This window comes from Lethenteron reissneri, chromosome 2 (assembly GCF_015708825.2).
Source record: "Lethenteron reissneri isolate LAM-NWPU_2019-01 chromosome 2, ASM1570882v1, whole genome shotgun sequence".
NCBI lineage: Eukaryota > Metazoa > Chordata > Hyperoartia > Petromyzontiformes > Petromyzontidae > Lethenteron > Lethenteron reissneri.
The window spans coordinates 14,858,930-14,875,871 of NC_083780.1; the positions used below are offsets into that span (position 1 = coordinate 14,858,930).

Sequence of the window (16,942 nt, forward strand, 5' to 3'; positions counted from 1 at the left end):
GTGCATGTGTGTGTGTGCATGCGTATGTGTGCATGTGTGTGTGAGTGCTAAGCGCACCTGATCGAGGCCCTGTGTGGGAGAGCGGCGCGGGTGCCAGACGGCCAGGCGAGGCGCGTTAGAGCGGGCAAAGCCGTTTGCCGGGCGGGGCATTCAGTCGAACACAAGCGGAGAGGCGCGTTACACAGTCAAGCAATGCGCTCTCACACACGTGCACACACGTGCACACACACACACACACGTGCATACACACATATATATACACGCGCGCGCACACGTGTACACACGTTCAGGTACACATGTATACACGTACGTGTGTACACACGTGCACACGCGTGTGTACACACGTGTGCACACATGTACATTGCGTTGGAACATTTTGGCATAGCAGTCGAATTTTGTGTACAAACACGGACTGCATTATGCACAGACATCTCAACTCGAGTCAACAAAGCTGTGTTGCGTTAGACGGAACACAGATAGAATATAGGCGACGTTTCAGGCAATAGCCCTATTTCAAGCAATGGCCTTTCTTGGGAAAATGGTTCTCATGGTACGAAGGGCCGTTGCTCGAAACGTCGCCTACTATGTATTTTCCTTATAAGGCCACACACACACAGAGCGCGCGCGTGTTATTGACGAGTGAGTTGAGTTGACATGTGCGTGTGCACCGATGCATTATGCATCACGCTTTAAAAAATAAATAAATATATACACAAAAATAGGCAAGCGCAAGCACATACATACGCAACACGTTCATCCAGCAGTGGATCGAGAATCGCCAATCGAATACGAGCGCGGATCCCACGTGCAAGACGCATCGCCGCGTCAGCATACGTGTGTGTGCGTGTGCGCGTACGTACATACGTACGCGTACACATATATTTGTACAACACTTCATCCAGCAGTGGATAGAGAATAGGCGGGGAATAATGCATGCCGCATGCGTGGCTCCCCAACTCAGCCTCAAACGAGTACCCGGTGCAGAGTGTAAACATCGCCACTGGGGAGACAAAGGCGGCCGGGCGTGGTGCTGGCCACCCACCCACTCGTGTGCCGTATCGGCATTCACAGGTGACATTCGCGAACAGCACTTGCCCTAAAAGTCAGTTCAGGCTACACGGGGGATCTTTGTCTTATCTCTCGTGCAGGTAGACCTCATTAAAGCCGATTGCCCTACTGTGTGGACACACACAGGGGAGTGTTCAACCACACGGGGAATTGGCCCATTTCCGTCGGACCTTGCAATCTCAGCAGGTGTCGAGACTGGACAGCGCTGGGATGGGCGACCACCAACGCACAGGAGCCCGCGGCCTACGAGGCACCGTGGCGATGCGGCAACAAGAGCCCAGTTTGATTAAATTGTCTTATCATCTTCACGATTCAGGGGGTCCTTGAGCTCCTATATGTGGGGGGGGGGGGGTGTCCCTGAGTGCTCCATTTGGTTCGTCTACAGCAGCGGCCTTCACTCACTTTCAGGGGGGGGGGGGGTGCACTGTCGCCGATAAGACATCATCAGTGTGACGAGGGCCGCCACGCTGCCTACACGGGGTTGGTGTCACATCTGGCTATTGCCAGGGGCCGCACTGGGGCGCTAGGGGCCCGACGGGCCTCGCAGGGAAGATCGCCGGGCAGATTGTGCCGAGACCGCGTGCGTCAATCACGTGACGGACGGCGGTACAGCGAGTGGGGTCTCGTGACCCCTCCCTCTCCCCTGCCCGTGCACATCTGTGACCGTGACCCCCGTGACCCCGATGACCCCGCGCGAGTGCTCCATCGCGTTACCTCCTCCTCTTCGAAGCCGGCCATGTCCCAGTGGTAGTTGAGCTGCATCTGATGTCGCTTCCAGTGCTCCATGAACATCGCCGCTGGGCGCACGCACAGACACACGCGGGGGCAGTGCCGGGTGAAGCGAGTGCGGGGCCTGGAGCACGATGTTGTAAAAGGACCCTAAATGAATAAATAAGTAAATAATAAAAACCTTATTTATTTATTTACTCGCATGGTAAAGTAATTGTATTTCTCATTTGTTATAGAGCCAGGTAATACGACAAATAGCTAACCTTAAACACCCAGTCGTTCGTAAAAGTTGAAGGGGGTATAGTACTAGCGTAATAGAGCAAGTGCAGAATCACTGACACCGGAATTGATAGCTTGAAAGCATTTAGCGCGGGGCCCTTGAAAGCGCGGCTACTACATATGTAGTAGCTACTACAAATGTAGTATATGTATGGTAGCTACATACACTACTTCTGCTACTGTGCGAACAGGAGAGCCCCGCTGAGTCGCACGGCTCTCTTCCAGGAGGGTGCTCGCGGTCTCTCTCCCCTCCACACTGCGAGAGGCACGCCCTGGGCGTGTCTGGATTAATTTGGCTGCTCTTCATGTCCACGTGATGAGCCACTTGGCCGAGCTATCATTTGTGGCCAGGTCGCTTCTGAACAAGTATATACTAATAATAGCTCAGTGGGCATTACCTGGTCAAGGGAAAAATAGGTTCGTTTAATTCGTATATTTATTTTAAAGTGATTTGTTTACTTTTGCTGTTGTTGTTGCCCACTCTCTTAAGGGCGGCCAACTCCGTGCCACGTCGACCGTGCCATGCGGACGTGCGAATGGCCTCGCCGGTGCGCGGTCACTGAAGGTCGGGGTCTGGTGACACGGGCGATTGAGGTCGACGGCACTTCGCCATTCACTCCCAAACCGCGTGCAGCCCCCTCCGCAAGGGGCCGCATCGCGGGGCCGCGCGCCTCCTCCCTGCAGCCAATTCTCCTCCGTCCCCTTTCGCATCGAGACGCCGCTCGGCTCACTCGGCCGCGTCGCGGGTTGATCGGTCAATTGGGCGCTGAGTGACGCACGCGCGCGCGCGCGTAACCCGACGCTGTGGTGGTGCACGCGCGTGGCCGAGCTGCTCCCCATCGCCGCGTGGACAGCGGACGAGGCCCTTCAGCCGCAGCGACTCGCAGGGCGACGGTTGAACTATTCAATGTTGTCGCGATGTGATTTTGATGTTTATTTAATGTTTTCACGACGTTATTTTGATGTTGATTTAATGTTGTCGCGATGTGATTTTGATGTTTATTTAATGTTTTCGCGATGTTATTTTGATGTTTATTTCATGTTTTCACGATGTTATTTTACCAGGTAAGGCCCACCGGGCTATATCTGTCAACGTCGCTAACCAGGACTCTGCTAAAGGCGTCTGGAGACGCAGTGAGAGACCGTCACGGGTCGGGGCTCCCAGGCAAGGCTGGACGTTGAACGTCTTTCGCACCGTACGTAGCCAGCCGTGCTAGTGGGAGGTGCGGGAGAAGGACAACAAACTAAACACAGAAAGCATTTCTCAAGAAACGAGTTTGTCAATCTCAATGATTTAACGGCGCATAGCTCCCAGTGGCTTCCTGATGTCGGAAGGAAGAGCGTTCCAGACGGCCGCAGAAGCGCATCTGAAAGTGCGCGATGATGATGCGGTGTTCGATGGCTAAGCAGCCAAAATCTGCTGCGAGGATGGGCGCAGTTCGCGTGATGGTGGTTTTATACTCCTTGAGGAGATCAGCAGCGCAGTATGTGGTGCATTCATGGGAAGCAATGCATTGCTACTGACAAGCAAGACATTGTTACTGAGAGAGTGCTGAAGACGACTCGCTGGTTGTCAGTCAGTGGACAGACAATCACTTAAACTATACAAATAAAATGTTGCTATTTTTTTTACCTTACCAGCTAAAGCCCATTGAGCTATTAGCTTATTTTTCAGAAGCGACCTGGCCACAAATGAATACTCATCGGAATGGCTCATCGCGTGGACATTTATAGCCGCAAAAGAATCTAAAATAATCTACACGCATGATTCTCCATGTGGAGGAAAACACGGGAGGACCACAACAACAACAACAACACAAAGCAATCCACGTAACGACGGGGCATGCGGACTGCAGGGCCAGGCCCAACACGCAGCCCTGACCTTCTGGAGGGGCTGTGACGTGAACAGAACTTCCCAGTGCTCTGTGCCGTGGATTCCCGTGAGGTCATGGCCACACGGGGCGAGTGCCGTGGCCTGCATTAACACACGGTGGCGATGTTTACACACCGCTCCAGGTACCCATTTAAGGCTGAGTCAACCCAGGGGGAGGCCCCAGACCGGTTCAGATAATCGTCGCTGGTGTTGGTGGCCCTGGGCAGGAATCGAACTCGGCTGGCTGGGTTCGATAAGCGTGGCGTCGCGCAAACGCTGCCCAATCAACGCGAGCCACAGCTCCTGCATCCATCAAATATTGAAGGCGACCTGCAATTTCAGCCTCCGGGGGGGGGGGGGGGGGGGTTAATTGGGACTTTCACTTCACGAGAAAACCGATCCTCAGCGTCCCCTGAAAGTCGCCCTCTCCTTCTCGCCCCCTCCACCCATCCACCCTCTCCCCCCACGTCGTCCCTCCACTCCTCCCCACCCCGCCGTGATGATGAAGCCATTTGAGTGAAATGGGATCTGGCCGAGCTCGCGATGCGACACGGCACCCGGTGCGCTTCAACCCAAGCCGCGCGCAGCACAAAGGGGCTCACTCGGCCGTGCGGAGGGGAGCGAGGGAGGAGGAGGCGGTGGTGGTGGGGGCGGTGGTCCAGAAGGGGGATGGGAGATGGTGAATGCTGCCAGTTTGGGGGTACTCGAGGCAGGGTTACGACTGAAAGCTGGGGGGGGGGGGGGGGTGAGAGGGTTTGGCATTGGTGGGTGGGGAGTGATTATGCCAGAGCAGGTTGGAGGTTATCGCGTATAATCACAGGACTGTATATGACGTACAGGATGGCGTACAGGATGACGTACAGGATGACGTACAGGATGGCGTACAGGATGGCGTACAGGATGACGTACAGGATGACGTACATGATGAAGTACAGGATGAAGTACAGGATGACGTACATGATGACGTACAGGATGAAGTAGAGGATGACGTACATAATGAAGTACAGGATGAAGTACAGGATGACGTACATGATGACGTACAGGATGACATACAGGATGACGTACATGATGACGTACATGATGAAGTACAGGATGAAGTACAGGATGACGTACAGGATGACGTACAGGATGACGTACAGGATGACGTACAGGATGACGTACATGATGACGTACATGATGACGTACAGGATGACGTACAGGATGAAGTACAGGATGACGTACATGATGACGTACATGATGACGTACAGGATGACGTACAGGATGACGTACATGATGACGTACAGGATGACGTACAGGATGAAGTACAGGATGACGTACATGATGACGTACATGATGACGTACAGGATGAAGTACAGGATGACGTACATGATGACGTACATGATGACGTACATGATGACGTACAGGATGACGTACATGATGACGTACATGATGACGTACAGGATGACGTACAGGATGACGTACATGATGACGTACAGGATGAAGTACAGGATGACGTACAGATGACATGATACATGATGACGTACAAGATGACGTACAGGATGACGTACATGATGACGTACATGATGACGTACAGGATGACGTACAGGATGACGTACATGATGACGTACATGATGACGTACAGGATGACGTACAGGATGACGTACAGGATGACGTACAGGATGACGTACAGGATGACGTACAGGATGAAGTACAGGATGACGTACAGGATGACGTACAGGATGAAGTACAGGATGACGTACAGGATGACGTACATGATGACGTACAGGATGAAGTACAGATGACGTACAGATGACGTACATGATGACGTACAGGAGAAGTACAGGATGACGTACAGGATGACGTACAGGATGACGTACATGATGACGTACTGATGAAGTACAGAGTTACAGGATGACGTACAGGATGAAGTACAGGATGAAGTACAGGATGGCGTACAGGATGACGTACAAGATGAAGTACAGGATGAAGTACAGGATGACGTACAGGATGAAGTACAGGATGACGTACAGGATGAAGTACAGGATGGCGTACAGGATGAAGTACAGGATGACGTACAGGATGAAGTACAGGATGACGTACAGGTTTCCCTCGCTTTATGCGGTAGGATATGCGTTCCATCATCATCACAGCGATGATTCACCCCTCCACTACTTCCAGGGCCCCGGGGGCAAATCCCACAGCGTGTGCCCCCCCCCCCTCGACGCCTTCACACTCAACCGGCAGTGTTACATCTGATACGGCGACGTCGTAGAGCGACACCCCTTCCCCCCACTCCACAAAAAGCGCGGGGCCCGGGACGATCGCCTGGGCTACTCCCGACTCCGCAGACGTCTGGCTCATGAACCACCTCGACTCCACAGTCGTCTGGCTCACGGACCACCTCGACTCCGCAGTCGTCTGGCTCATGAACCACCTCGACTCCGCAGGGCGGCAGCTGTCGCTGCTCCTCCACGCTGACCACATCAGCAGAGGATGGAAGTGATCGAAAGTGGGCCCCACGTGACTCGCCAGCTCCCCGCAGATATTACATTGCGGCTTGGTCAACAACATTGAGCCTCTCATGAGCCACTCTGAGGGCTGTTCCCCCCAACCCTCAAGGCGTAGCACGGAGTGAACACACGGCCGGGCGATCGAAATCGCTTCAATGTGTCACGTCCATCACTGCTGCAGCGCGTGGACCACCGCTAAGCGACCCTCTCCTGGCGTGTGTGTGCAGGGCGGTATGTACACGTGTGTGTGTGTGTGTGCAGGGTGGTATGTACACGTGTGTGTGTGTGTGTGCAGGGTGGTATGTACACGTGTGTGTGTGTGTGCAGGGCGGTATGTACACGTGGTGTGGTGTGCAGGGTGGTATGTACACGTGTGTGTGTGTGTGTGCAGGGTGGTATGTACACGTGTGTGTGTGTGTGTGCAGGGTGGTATGTACACGTGTGTGTGTGTGTGCAGGGCGGTATGTACACGTGTGTGTGTGTGTGTGCAGGGTGGTATGTACACGTGTGTGTGTGTGTGCAGGGTGGTATGTACACGTGTGTGTGTGTGTGCAGGGTGGTATGTACACGTGTGTGTGTGTGTGCAGGGTGGTATGTACACGTGTGTGTGTGTGTGCAGGGTGGTATGTACACGTGTGTGTGTGTGTGCAGGGTGGTATGTACACGTGTGTGTGTGCAGGGTGGTATGTCCACGTGTGTGTGTGCAGGGTGGTATGTACACGTGTGTGTGTGTGCAGGGTGGTATGTACACGTGTGTGTGTGCAGGGTGGTATGTACACGTGTGTGTGTGTGCAGGGTGGTATGTACACGTGTGTGTGTGCAGGGTGGTATGTACACGTGTGTGTGTGTGCAGGGTGGTATGTACACGTGTGTGTGTGTGTGCAGGGTGGTATGTACACGTGTGTGTGTGCAGGGTGGTATGTACACGTGTGTGTGTGTGCAGGGTGGTATGTACACGTGTGTGTGTGTGTGCAGGGTGGTATGTACACGTGTGTGTGTGTGCAGGGTGGTATGTACACGTGTGTGTGTGCAGGGTGGTATGTACACGTGTGTGTGTGTAGGGTGGTATGTACACGTGTGTGTGTGTGCAGGGTGGTATGTACACGTGTGTGTGTGCAGAGTGGTATGTACACGTGTGTGTGTGTGTGCAGGGTGGTATGTACACGTGTGTGTGTGCAGGGTGGTATGTACACGTGTGTGTGTGTGCAGGGTGGTATGTACACGTGTGTGTTTGTGTGCAGGGTGGTATGTACACGTGTGTGTGTGTGTGCAGGGTGGTATGTACACGTGTGTGTGTGCAGGGTGGTATGTACACGTGTGTGTGTGTGCAGGGTGGTATGTACACGTGTGTGTGTGTGTGCAGGGTGGTATGTACACGTGTGTGTGTGTGCAGGGTGGTATGTACACGTGTGTGTGTGTGCAGGGTGGTATGTACACGTGTGTGTGTGTGCAGGGTGGTATGTACACGTGTGTGTGTGTGTGCAGGGTGGTATGTACACGTGTGTGTGTGTGTGCAGGGTGGTATGTACACGTGTGTGTGTGTGCAGGGTGGTATGTACACGTGTGTGTGTGCAGGATGGTATGTACACGTGTGTGTGTGTGCAGGGTGGTATGTACACGTGTGTGTGTGTGCAGGGTGGTATGTACACGTGTGTGTGTGTGTGCAGGGTGGTATGTACACGTGTGTGTGTGTGCAGGGTGGTGTGTACACGTGTGTGTGTGTGTGCAGGGTGGTATGTACACATGTGTGTGTGTGCAGGGTGGTATGTACACGTGTGTGTGTGTGTGCAGGGTGGTATGTACACGTGTGTGTGTGCAGGGTGGTGTGTACACGTGTGTGTGTGTGCAGGGTGGTATGTACACGTGTGTGTGTGTGCAGGGTGGTATGTACACGTGTGTGTGTGCAGGGTGGTATGTACACGTGTGTGTGTGTCTGTCCGTGACTATTACCGGCATCTCCTCTTTCCCGCATGCGTCGAGTGCTATTGGAAGGCTCAGTCGATGTATCCGCCCGCTGTGTTTAGTTGTGCACACACATCATGGACCGATGCATGCGCCCGCCTATGTGCGTGCGGCGGTCAGCGCCGCTGCGCTACGGACCAGGCAATCCACGCTAAAATCCCATTCACGGCCACCTACACCAGTGACGATTATCTGAACCGATCCTGGGGCTCGCCTAGGTTGACTCAACCTCAAATGAGTACCTGGTGCGGTGTGTAAACTTTGCTACTGGGGAGAGAAAGGCGACTGGACGTGGTGCTGACCACCCACCCCATCGTGTGCCGTGCCAGCCTTCATATGTGCTGCTCGTAATCTCCCGTGTCAAGGCTACACGGGAGATCTTTGTCTGTGTGTGTAGTTGGCGGGGGGGGGGGGGGGTTACGATGGCTTATACATCGAGATGTGATCCGGCGAGCCGAAGTAATTCACGACCAAACCAAAAGACGCGAGTGGCGCGTGGCATGTCAACCTTTCCCGAGACTTCCCCTCGGTCAGCAGTCTGAGACACGCCATGCCGCTCTCGAGGGCTATTCTGGGTTCGGTATTGATTCATCGCCATCTCTCTCCCCGCCCCAACAACTGTAAAAGATGATTTAATATCGAAACAATTTGGGGCTCTCACCACGAGGGTGCGTCTCGAAACCGTAAGATTTTCATCTGGGTGAGATATTTCTCCGTACCCAGACTCAGACTTTAGTATTTCAAGCCACAACTTGCCTTTAATATACATATAAAAAAACATTTTGTGAACTATATAGAATTGATTATTTTTACGTGTGTTTTAACGAGTGAATGTTTATTTTACCCCACTGATCTACATCGCTATTTATCAGAAGCGACTTGGCCACAAATGCGAAGTGGCCTCTCATGCGAAGTGGCCGATCATGTGTACATTTATAGCAGCCAAATACTCTGAACGCGTGGCGCTTTGGGTGTCAGATTTATGCCAAAAAGGCGCCACGTGTTTAAGAAAAACAAATTGACTTGAGTTGACTTAAGGCCGCCTTGAGCCGAGCAGCTCTGTTACAAGGACGATGACCACCAGCCCAACAGCAGTGGCGGCAGTGACAGCGCCTCGGAGTTAAATCGGAATTACACATAGAGCCATAGAGTTACACAGAGGTCCATAGAGTTACATAGAGCCATAGAGTTACACAGAGGTCCATAGAGTTACATAGAGAACCATAGAGTTAGACAGAGATCTATAGAGTCACACAGAGAGACATAGAGTTACACAGAGGTCCATAGAGATACACATAGAGCCATAGAGTTGCACAGAGGTCCATAGAGTTACATAGAGACATAGAGTTACACAGAGGTCCATAGAGTTACATAGAGAACCATAGAGTTAGACAGAGATCTATAGAGTCACACAGAGAGCCATAGAGTTACATAGAGAACCATAGAGTTAGACAGAGATCCATAGAGTTACATAGAGAGCCATAGAACTACACAGACACATAGAGTTACACATAGACCCATAGAGTTAGACAGAGATCTATAGAGTCACACAGAGAGCCATAGAGTTACACAGAGAGCCATAGAGTTACACAGAGATCCATAGAGTTACATACAGAGATCCATAGAGTTACACAGATAGCCACAGAGATACATGGAGATTCATAGACAACAGCCCAATAACGTCGGCAGTGGTGGCAGCTACTGAACAGGACATCTCTCGCTGCAAGGTGGAGGGAATGTGAGAACTTAACAAGAGCAAAAGTAATCATTATAAAAGTAATCATCATATACCGCACCAAGGCCATCATTTGACGCGCGTGTCCTGTCGAGGTTGTCGCAGTCTGGTGGGAGCGTCGATTGCATCGTACAAACCACTGAGTCACTTTGTGGCGTTACTTAAAGTAAAAATGCGACAACATTTGTTTTGACCGTGATGCCGGCACCCAGTGGCCCTACTCTTGCGAACGACGCCACGGGGATCGCTTCACCGCTCACTGCCCGCAGCTGACAGGGCAACACTCCTCTCAAGCACGGGCTGCACGAGGTGGGGCTCGTGACGCGGTGCCTCACTCACTCACGCCCTCACTCCGTCCCCTCCATCCCTCTCCCCTCCCTTCCTCACTCTCCTCCCTCCCTCTCCTCCCTCACTCCGTCTCCTCCCTCACTCTCCTCCATCTCTCCTCCTTCCCTCTCCTCCCTCCATCCGCACTCAGCTACCACGCAGCCTCCTCCAGTGTGACGAGAGCATGCGGGGTGGTAGTGGTGGTGGTAGTGGTGGTGGTAGTAGTGGTGGTGGTAGTGGTGGTAGTGGTGGTAGTAGTGGTGGTGGCAGTGGTGGTGGCAGTGGTGGTGGTAGTGGTGGTGGTGGTCGTAGTGGTAGTGGTGGTGGTAGTAGTGGTGGTAGTGGTGGTGGTAGTGGTGGTGGTGGTAGTGGTGGTAGTGGTGGGCGTAGTAGGTAGTGGTGGGGTAGTAAGTGGTAGGTATTGGGTGGGGTGGTAAGGGTGGTGGTGGTCGTAGTAGTATGGTGGTGGTAGTAGTGGTGCTAGTGGTGGTGGTGGTAGTGTGGGTGGTGGTAGTGGTTGGCTGTGTAGTAGTGGGGTATGGTGGGTTGGTAGTGGTGGTGGTGGTAGTGGTGGTGGTTAGTTGGTGGGTGGGGTAGTGGTGGTTGTAGTGGTGGTGGTGTAGTGGTGGTAGTGGTGGTGGTGGTAGTGGTGGTGGTGGTAGTAGGTGGTGGTAGTATGGTGGTAAGTGGTGGGAATGGTGGTAGTGGAGTGGTGGTGGGTAGTGGTGGTGGTGGTGGTAGTGGTGGTAGTGGTGGTGTTGGTAGTGGTGGTGGTGGTAGTGGTGGTGGTGGTAGTAGTGGTGGTAGTGGTGGTGTTCGTAGTGGTGGTGTTGGTAGTGGTGGTGGTGGTAGTGGTGGTGGTGGTAGTAGTGGTGGTAGTGGTGGTGTTCGTAGTGGTGGTGTTGGTAGTGGTGGTGGTGGTGTACCCCAGAGCGCCATCACGACGGAGAAGACGACCGTGGCCGGGTTGTCGAACAGGTGGCTGGCGCGGGCCATGCCGCACGCCGAGTCGAGGCGCCAGTAGTCGCAGAGGCGGTCGCACAGCGGGCACATGGTGAGGTTGACGCCGCGCTCGCACATCTCGGTGCTGTGGGGGGCGCAGGGGCGGGGGTTGGGGGTTGGGTCTCGAGCGGTGTTCGTCGATCATCAGAGCGGGGCGGCGGGGGGGGGGGGGGGCACTTGAGCCGATAAGACGTCGTCAGCCCGAGGGCTGCCACCGCACGTTTGAAAGCAATGTTGGGGTTGACAGCAGCACGATGATAGTGATGATGGGGTGGTGTTGTCACTCTGTGTGTGTCTTGTCGGGGACGCCGCACGTCAGGGGACGCACTAAAGACCACCAGGGGGGCCGCCAGTGGCCAGTGGGGGCCTTGCAATGAAGACTATGAGGATAGAGTGTTACCCCTTGCAATGAAGAACACTGGGATAGAGTGTTACCCCTTGCAATGAAGAACACTGGGATAGAGTGTTACCCCTTGTAATGAAGAACACTGGGATAGAGTGTTACCCCTTGCAATGAAGAACACAGGGATAGAGTGTTACCCCTTGTAATGAAGAACACTGGGATAGAGTGTTACCCCTTGTAATGAAGAACACTGGGATAGAGTGTTACTCCTTGCAATGAAGAACACTGGGATAGAGTGTTACCCCTGGCAACGAGGAACACTGGAGTAGATGAAGAAGGAGGTGGATAGAAGAGGCGCGGTAACTCAACGCGGTCCGCCAACAACGCGGCGTGTGTATGACGAGGTGCATGCGGGAGACCATCCGCCCGTCGCTCCCAGCCAGTCAGCAAAACTTTTTCACCTACCCGCCAGAGCCAGCCAGCAAGCTGGCTTGTCTAACATCGCATGATGGACCAAACACATCATCGACACGGTTCCCATTTTGGCCGAAAGTCAATCGGAATCAGAATCTAAATTTGTCCTGGAGAAAGAAAATCCGATGAGCCACGAAGCTCTTGTTTCACATGCGTCCAGCAGCAGCAGCAGCAGGCCCGCCGCTGGTGGTGGTGGCCCCCACCGAGTCGCCGCCGCCGCACCCTGATCACGTGACGGCAGCGGTCACGTGATGGCAGCGGCGTTGGTGGACCGCGCTGAGATCGCACCAAGTGGGGTCGATGTTCAATATCGAACATTCTTATTCTTCTTAAATCGCGACGTTTCGGGTGCAAAATGTCGTGATTAAATGTATTTTATTTTCCACCTACGTGACTTTACCGAAAGAACCAAAGCGTATGGATCCCTGCAGTCACGAAAACGTCTTCTTCTTCCATAGCGAGTAATAGCAGCAGTTGAAAGATGCAAAGGCGACTCGACTTCTAATTAAATCTCGGGGCACCACACCGCCCAGACGAACGCGCGGGAACGGCGCGACAATGGAACGTAGTCTCCCCGTGCGCGTCTCATTACGGACACCCGAAAAACCCGGCGCGGATTCTGCTGCCACTGCCACCCAGAGGATGGAACCGTGGCTGGCGGTGGTGGGGGAGCGGTGGTGCAGCGGTTAGCGGAGCCGCGCTACCGACCCGGCGACCCGACTTTGATTCCCGCTCACGGCCACCAACACCAGTGAGGATTATTTGAACCGGTGGTGGTGGCGGCGGCCCTGGTGGTGGCCCTGGTGGTGGTGGTGGCCCTGGTGGTGGTGGTGGTGGCGGCGGTGTCGGTGCTCTACCTGGGGATGTCATAGTGCAGCGTGAGGCATCCGTAGGCGAACACGACGACGCCGAGCGCCGACACGGGGATGAGGAGCGCCGTGTAGACCCCGAGCCAGGCGAAGTAGAGGCCGATCTTCTCGCCGAAGTACTTGCTGCGGAGGGCCGAGCAGCACGCCACGCCGGTTGGGGGGGGGGGGGGAGATACAAGTACATAATATATACATGGAGAGGATTTATCTTAAAATAAAGACAAAGTATGTGCGAGCGTTTCGTTTAACACGCGCAGGCTTTCATGAGCAAATAATGACGAGCTTGGGGCATTGATGTCACAGCCGCATGGCCTCACCCCGGACGACACGCGTGTGTAACTCTATGGCTCTCTGTGTAACTCTGTGGCTCTCCATGTGACTCAGAGAGCCATAGAGTTACACAGAGAGCCATAGAGTTACATAGACACCCATTGAACTGAGTCCCTATTCCAGCGCTAAGGCCCCATTGAAGCTAAGCAGCCGTTCCTTTACAAGGACGATGTCCGTAGGCCAAGACGGCGGTGGTAGTGGTGATGAGAGTGATGACAATGATGAGAGTGATGAGGGTGATGATGATGAGAGTCATGCTAATGATGAGGGTGATGATGATGAGAGTGATGAGGGTGATGATGATGAGAGTGATGAGGGTGATGATGATGAGAGTCATGCTAATGATGAGGGTGATGATGATGAGAGTGATGAGGGTGATGATGATGAGAGTCATGCTAATGATGAGGGTGATGATGAGGGTGATGATGATGAGGGTGATGGGGGTGATGATGACGAGGGTGATAATGATGATGATGACGTGGGTGATGATGATGATGAGAGTGATGAGGGTGATGAGGGTGATGAGGGTGCGTGTAACTTGCCGGATGAGGTCAATGGGCTGGTATTTGTAGAAGACTCCATAACTCGCCCACTCCTCGTACAGCACCTGGAATGGTGGCGTCGCAGTGTGAGGGAGCAGAGGGAGGGGGGGGGCAGAGGGGGGGGGGGGGGGCACGGATTAAATCCTTGAACACATTTGCCTTCCTTAATGTGCGCCACACTTTGTACCGATGTCTGTTTGCTTCAATGCTGTTTTTGTATTTTAATTTGTTATTTGAATGACCCCTCCCCTTCCCCCCCAGTTCACTCTTGCAAATGAGACTCTCTGTGTCGCAGCCTCTCGAGATCTGCATCCCCACTTGAACGAAATTCAACTTGAACCTTGAACCCGACGCGAACGCCACCGCCCAACGCCAACGCCGTGCCTCGCGTGGGGCGTCGCTCCTGAGCTCGATCCCCACACGCGGCTCGAAACGAATGGCAAAGGTCAGTCCCGTGATCTTGACCTTCCACGCATCACCATGCCAACTGGGATTCTCATAGCATCGGTCACGTCCTCAGTGCATTTGCCTCCTCCTCGTTACACGACAGGGAAGTTAAAGCGCGTATTCACGGCGGTTAACGACCCACGTCGTGTTAGTACTGCACAGGGCGCCATATACATCCCAAACAGAACAGAGGTGTGCACGAGACTCTGCGTGCGTTCGAGCGCGACGCCCACGTGGTGAGGCGCGCGACGCCCACGTGGTGAGGCGCGCGCCGCCCACGTGGCGAGGCGCGCGACGCCCACGTGGTGAGGCGCGCGCCGCCCACGTGGCGAGGCGCGCGACGCCCACGTGGTGAAGCGCGCGACGCCCACGTGGTGAGGCGCGCGACGCCCACGTGGCGAGGCGCGCGACGCCCACGTGGCGAGGCGCGCGACGCCCACGTGGCGAGGCGCGCGACGCCCACGTGGCGAGGCGCGCGACGCCCACGTGGCGAGGCGCGCGACGCCCACGTGGCGAGGCGCGCGCCGCCCACGTCGCGAGGCGCGCGACGCCCACGTGGTGAGGCGCGCGCCGCCCACGTGGCGAGGCGCGCGACGCCCACGTGGCGAGGCGCGCGACGCCCACGTGGCGAGGCGCGCGACGCCCACGTGGCGAGGCGCGCGACGCCCACGTGGCGAGGCGCGCGACGCCCACGTGGCGAGGCGCGCGACGCCCACGTGGCGAGGCGCGCGACGCCCACGTGGCGAGGCGCGCGCCTGTTTACAAGCACGTGTTGGATTGTCTCCGTCAAAATTGCATGGGCAGCAAGGGCTGCAACAAAATCAACATCCCCCCGTACAGCCTCAACAAGCGGTTGGGGCAAATTCTGTTAGCGAGCAGCACCTATGAAGGCCGGCAGGGTGGTACACGAGGGGGTGGGTGACCCGTGACTACGTTCTCGACGCCATCGCCGAGCCACGTGGCGATTGCGCACGCGCTGAACGAGCGGCTCAGTGGAGCCCCCATTGGAGGGGCTCGGGCGTATGAGTCCCGACGCCAAATGGCTCACGTGGTGCGGAGCCGAAACACGGCGAGTTCCATCGGGGGGGGGGGGGGGGGGGGGCTTCTGCTCAACCGACCAATGTGCTTGTCAGGAGAAGCAAACCACGTGGACCATCTCACGATGCTACCCCTCAAGATCTGTCAATGCCAACACCAGAAGCCGATGGTCTGTGCAGAATAATGGGGAAAGACGCGTGCACAGGTTGGACAGGAGACACGAGGGAGAAGAAGAAGAAGCAGCAGCGTTATCGCTGGCCGCGTGCACCTCCCGTCGCATCAACAACAATAGGGGACACTGTGTGGAGCCACAGATGCCGTGTTGTCGCGAAGACTCCCAACTCTGCCACTCGCTCACTTAACCACTCACTCACTTACCCACTCACTCACCCACTCAGTCACCCACTCACCAACTCACTCACCCACTCAGTAACCCACTCACCAACTCACTTACCCACTCAGTCACTTACCCACTCACTCACCCACTCAGTCACCCACTCACCAACTCACTTACCCACTCACTCACCCACTCACCAAGTCACTTACCCAATCGAAGGTGCGGGGGAAGGACGACAGGCGACCCGCAACAATCAGTTCTCGAGAAATGAATCTGTGAGTCTCGATGACGATGTGAAAGTGCATAGCCCCAGTGGTTTCCTCATGTCGGGAGGAAGAGCGTTGCAGACAAACTTCTGACAACTCGCTGCGAACCCTCGAGCAGGTCTGCTCGTCTGCATTGCCCGAAACGTCGCCTATCACAAGGCCACAGTGTGTATTGACGAGCGTGTCGAGTTGTGTAGATTGTTTTCGATCATCGTGTTTGTGCAACACTACCCCCGACTCATCATAATCATCACCCTCATCATTTCCACCGTGTGAGTGTTTTTTTTTATTCTGCAGTCTCTGTATATTTAGATAAATATGCAAGATATCCCACTGGCACGCGCGTGTTCCGCGTGCCAGTGGGGGTAGGGGGAGGGGGCGGGTGGGGTGATGGGGGGAGGGGCGGGTGGGGGGGGATATGGGGCCGGGGGTGTCACTGGGGGCGCGCGTAACAGGACCTGGGCTCCAGCGGAGTTCGGGATTTAAAAATAAAACGGAGGCCCCTTGCTCGTGGGGCACACTGATTTTTTTGCAGGCGAGGCACGCTCCGGCTGGCCTATGTATAGTACAGAGAAGCCCCATGCACCACCCCTCCCTCCCTCCCTCCCTCCCTCATCCTATCGCCCACATCTTGTCATCCACAACGTCAAGGAGCATAAACCATCACCACCTCCACGACCACCTCCTCGCAAGTCGCGGCTTTTGGCTGCGAGCCATCGAACAGAGACGGTGGCCACAGCATCGCCATCGCGCGGCCGTCTGGAACGCTCTGCCTTCCGATATTAGGAGGCCAGTGGAGCTCCGCACGTTTACATCTCGATGGACAAACTCA

General features: G+C 54.9%; 1 protein-coding gene across 2 annotated transcripts in view; it reads right to left on the reverse strand.

Annotated features, from left to right (window-relative positions):
- Positions 1 to 16,942, reverse strand: part of LOC133340734 (anoctamin-1-like) — a 55,650-nt gene that overhangs the window by 11,211 nt on the left and 27,497 nt on the right. Inside the window, exons 10-14 of one of the 2 annotated variants that reach the window (XM_061549127.1) lie at positions 14,023 to 14,087; positions 13,139 to 13,273; positions 11,389 to 11,549; positions 1,783 to 1,865; positions 58 to 69 (exon numbers count right to left, since the gene is read on the reverse strand). In XM_061549127.1, the coding sequence (XP_061405111.1) occupies positions 58 to 69; positions 1,783 to 1,865; positions 11,389 to 11,549; positions 13,139 to 13,273; positions 14,023 to 14,087 (456 nt within the window). The remainder of the gene's footprint in view (positions 1 to 57; positions 70 to 1,782; positions 1,866 to 11,388; positions 11,550 to 13,138; positions 13,274 to 14,022; positions 14,088 to 16,942) is intronic. The other variant, XM_061549135.1, reaches the window with a different exon arrangement.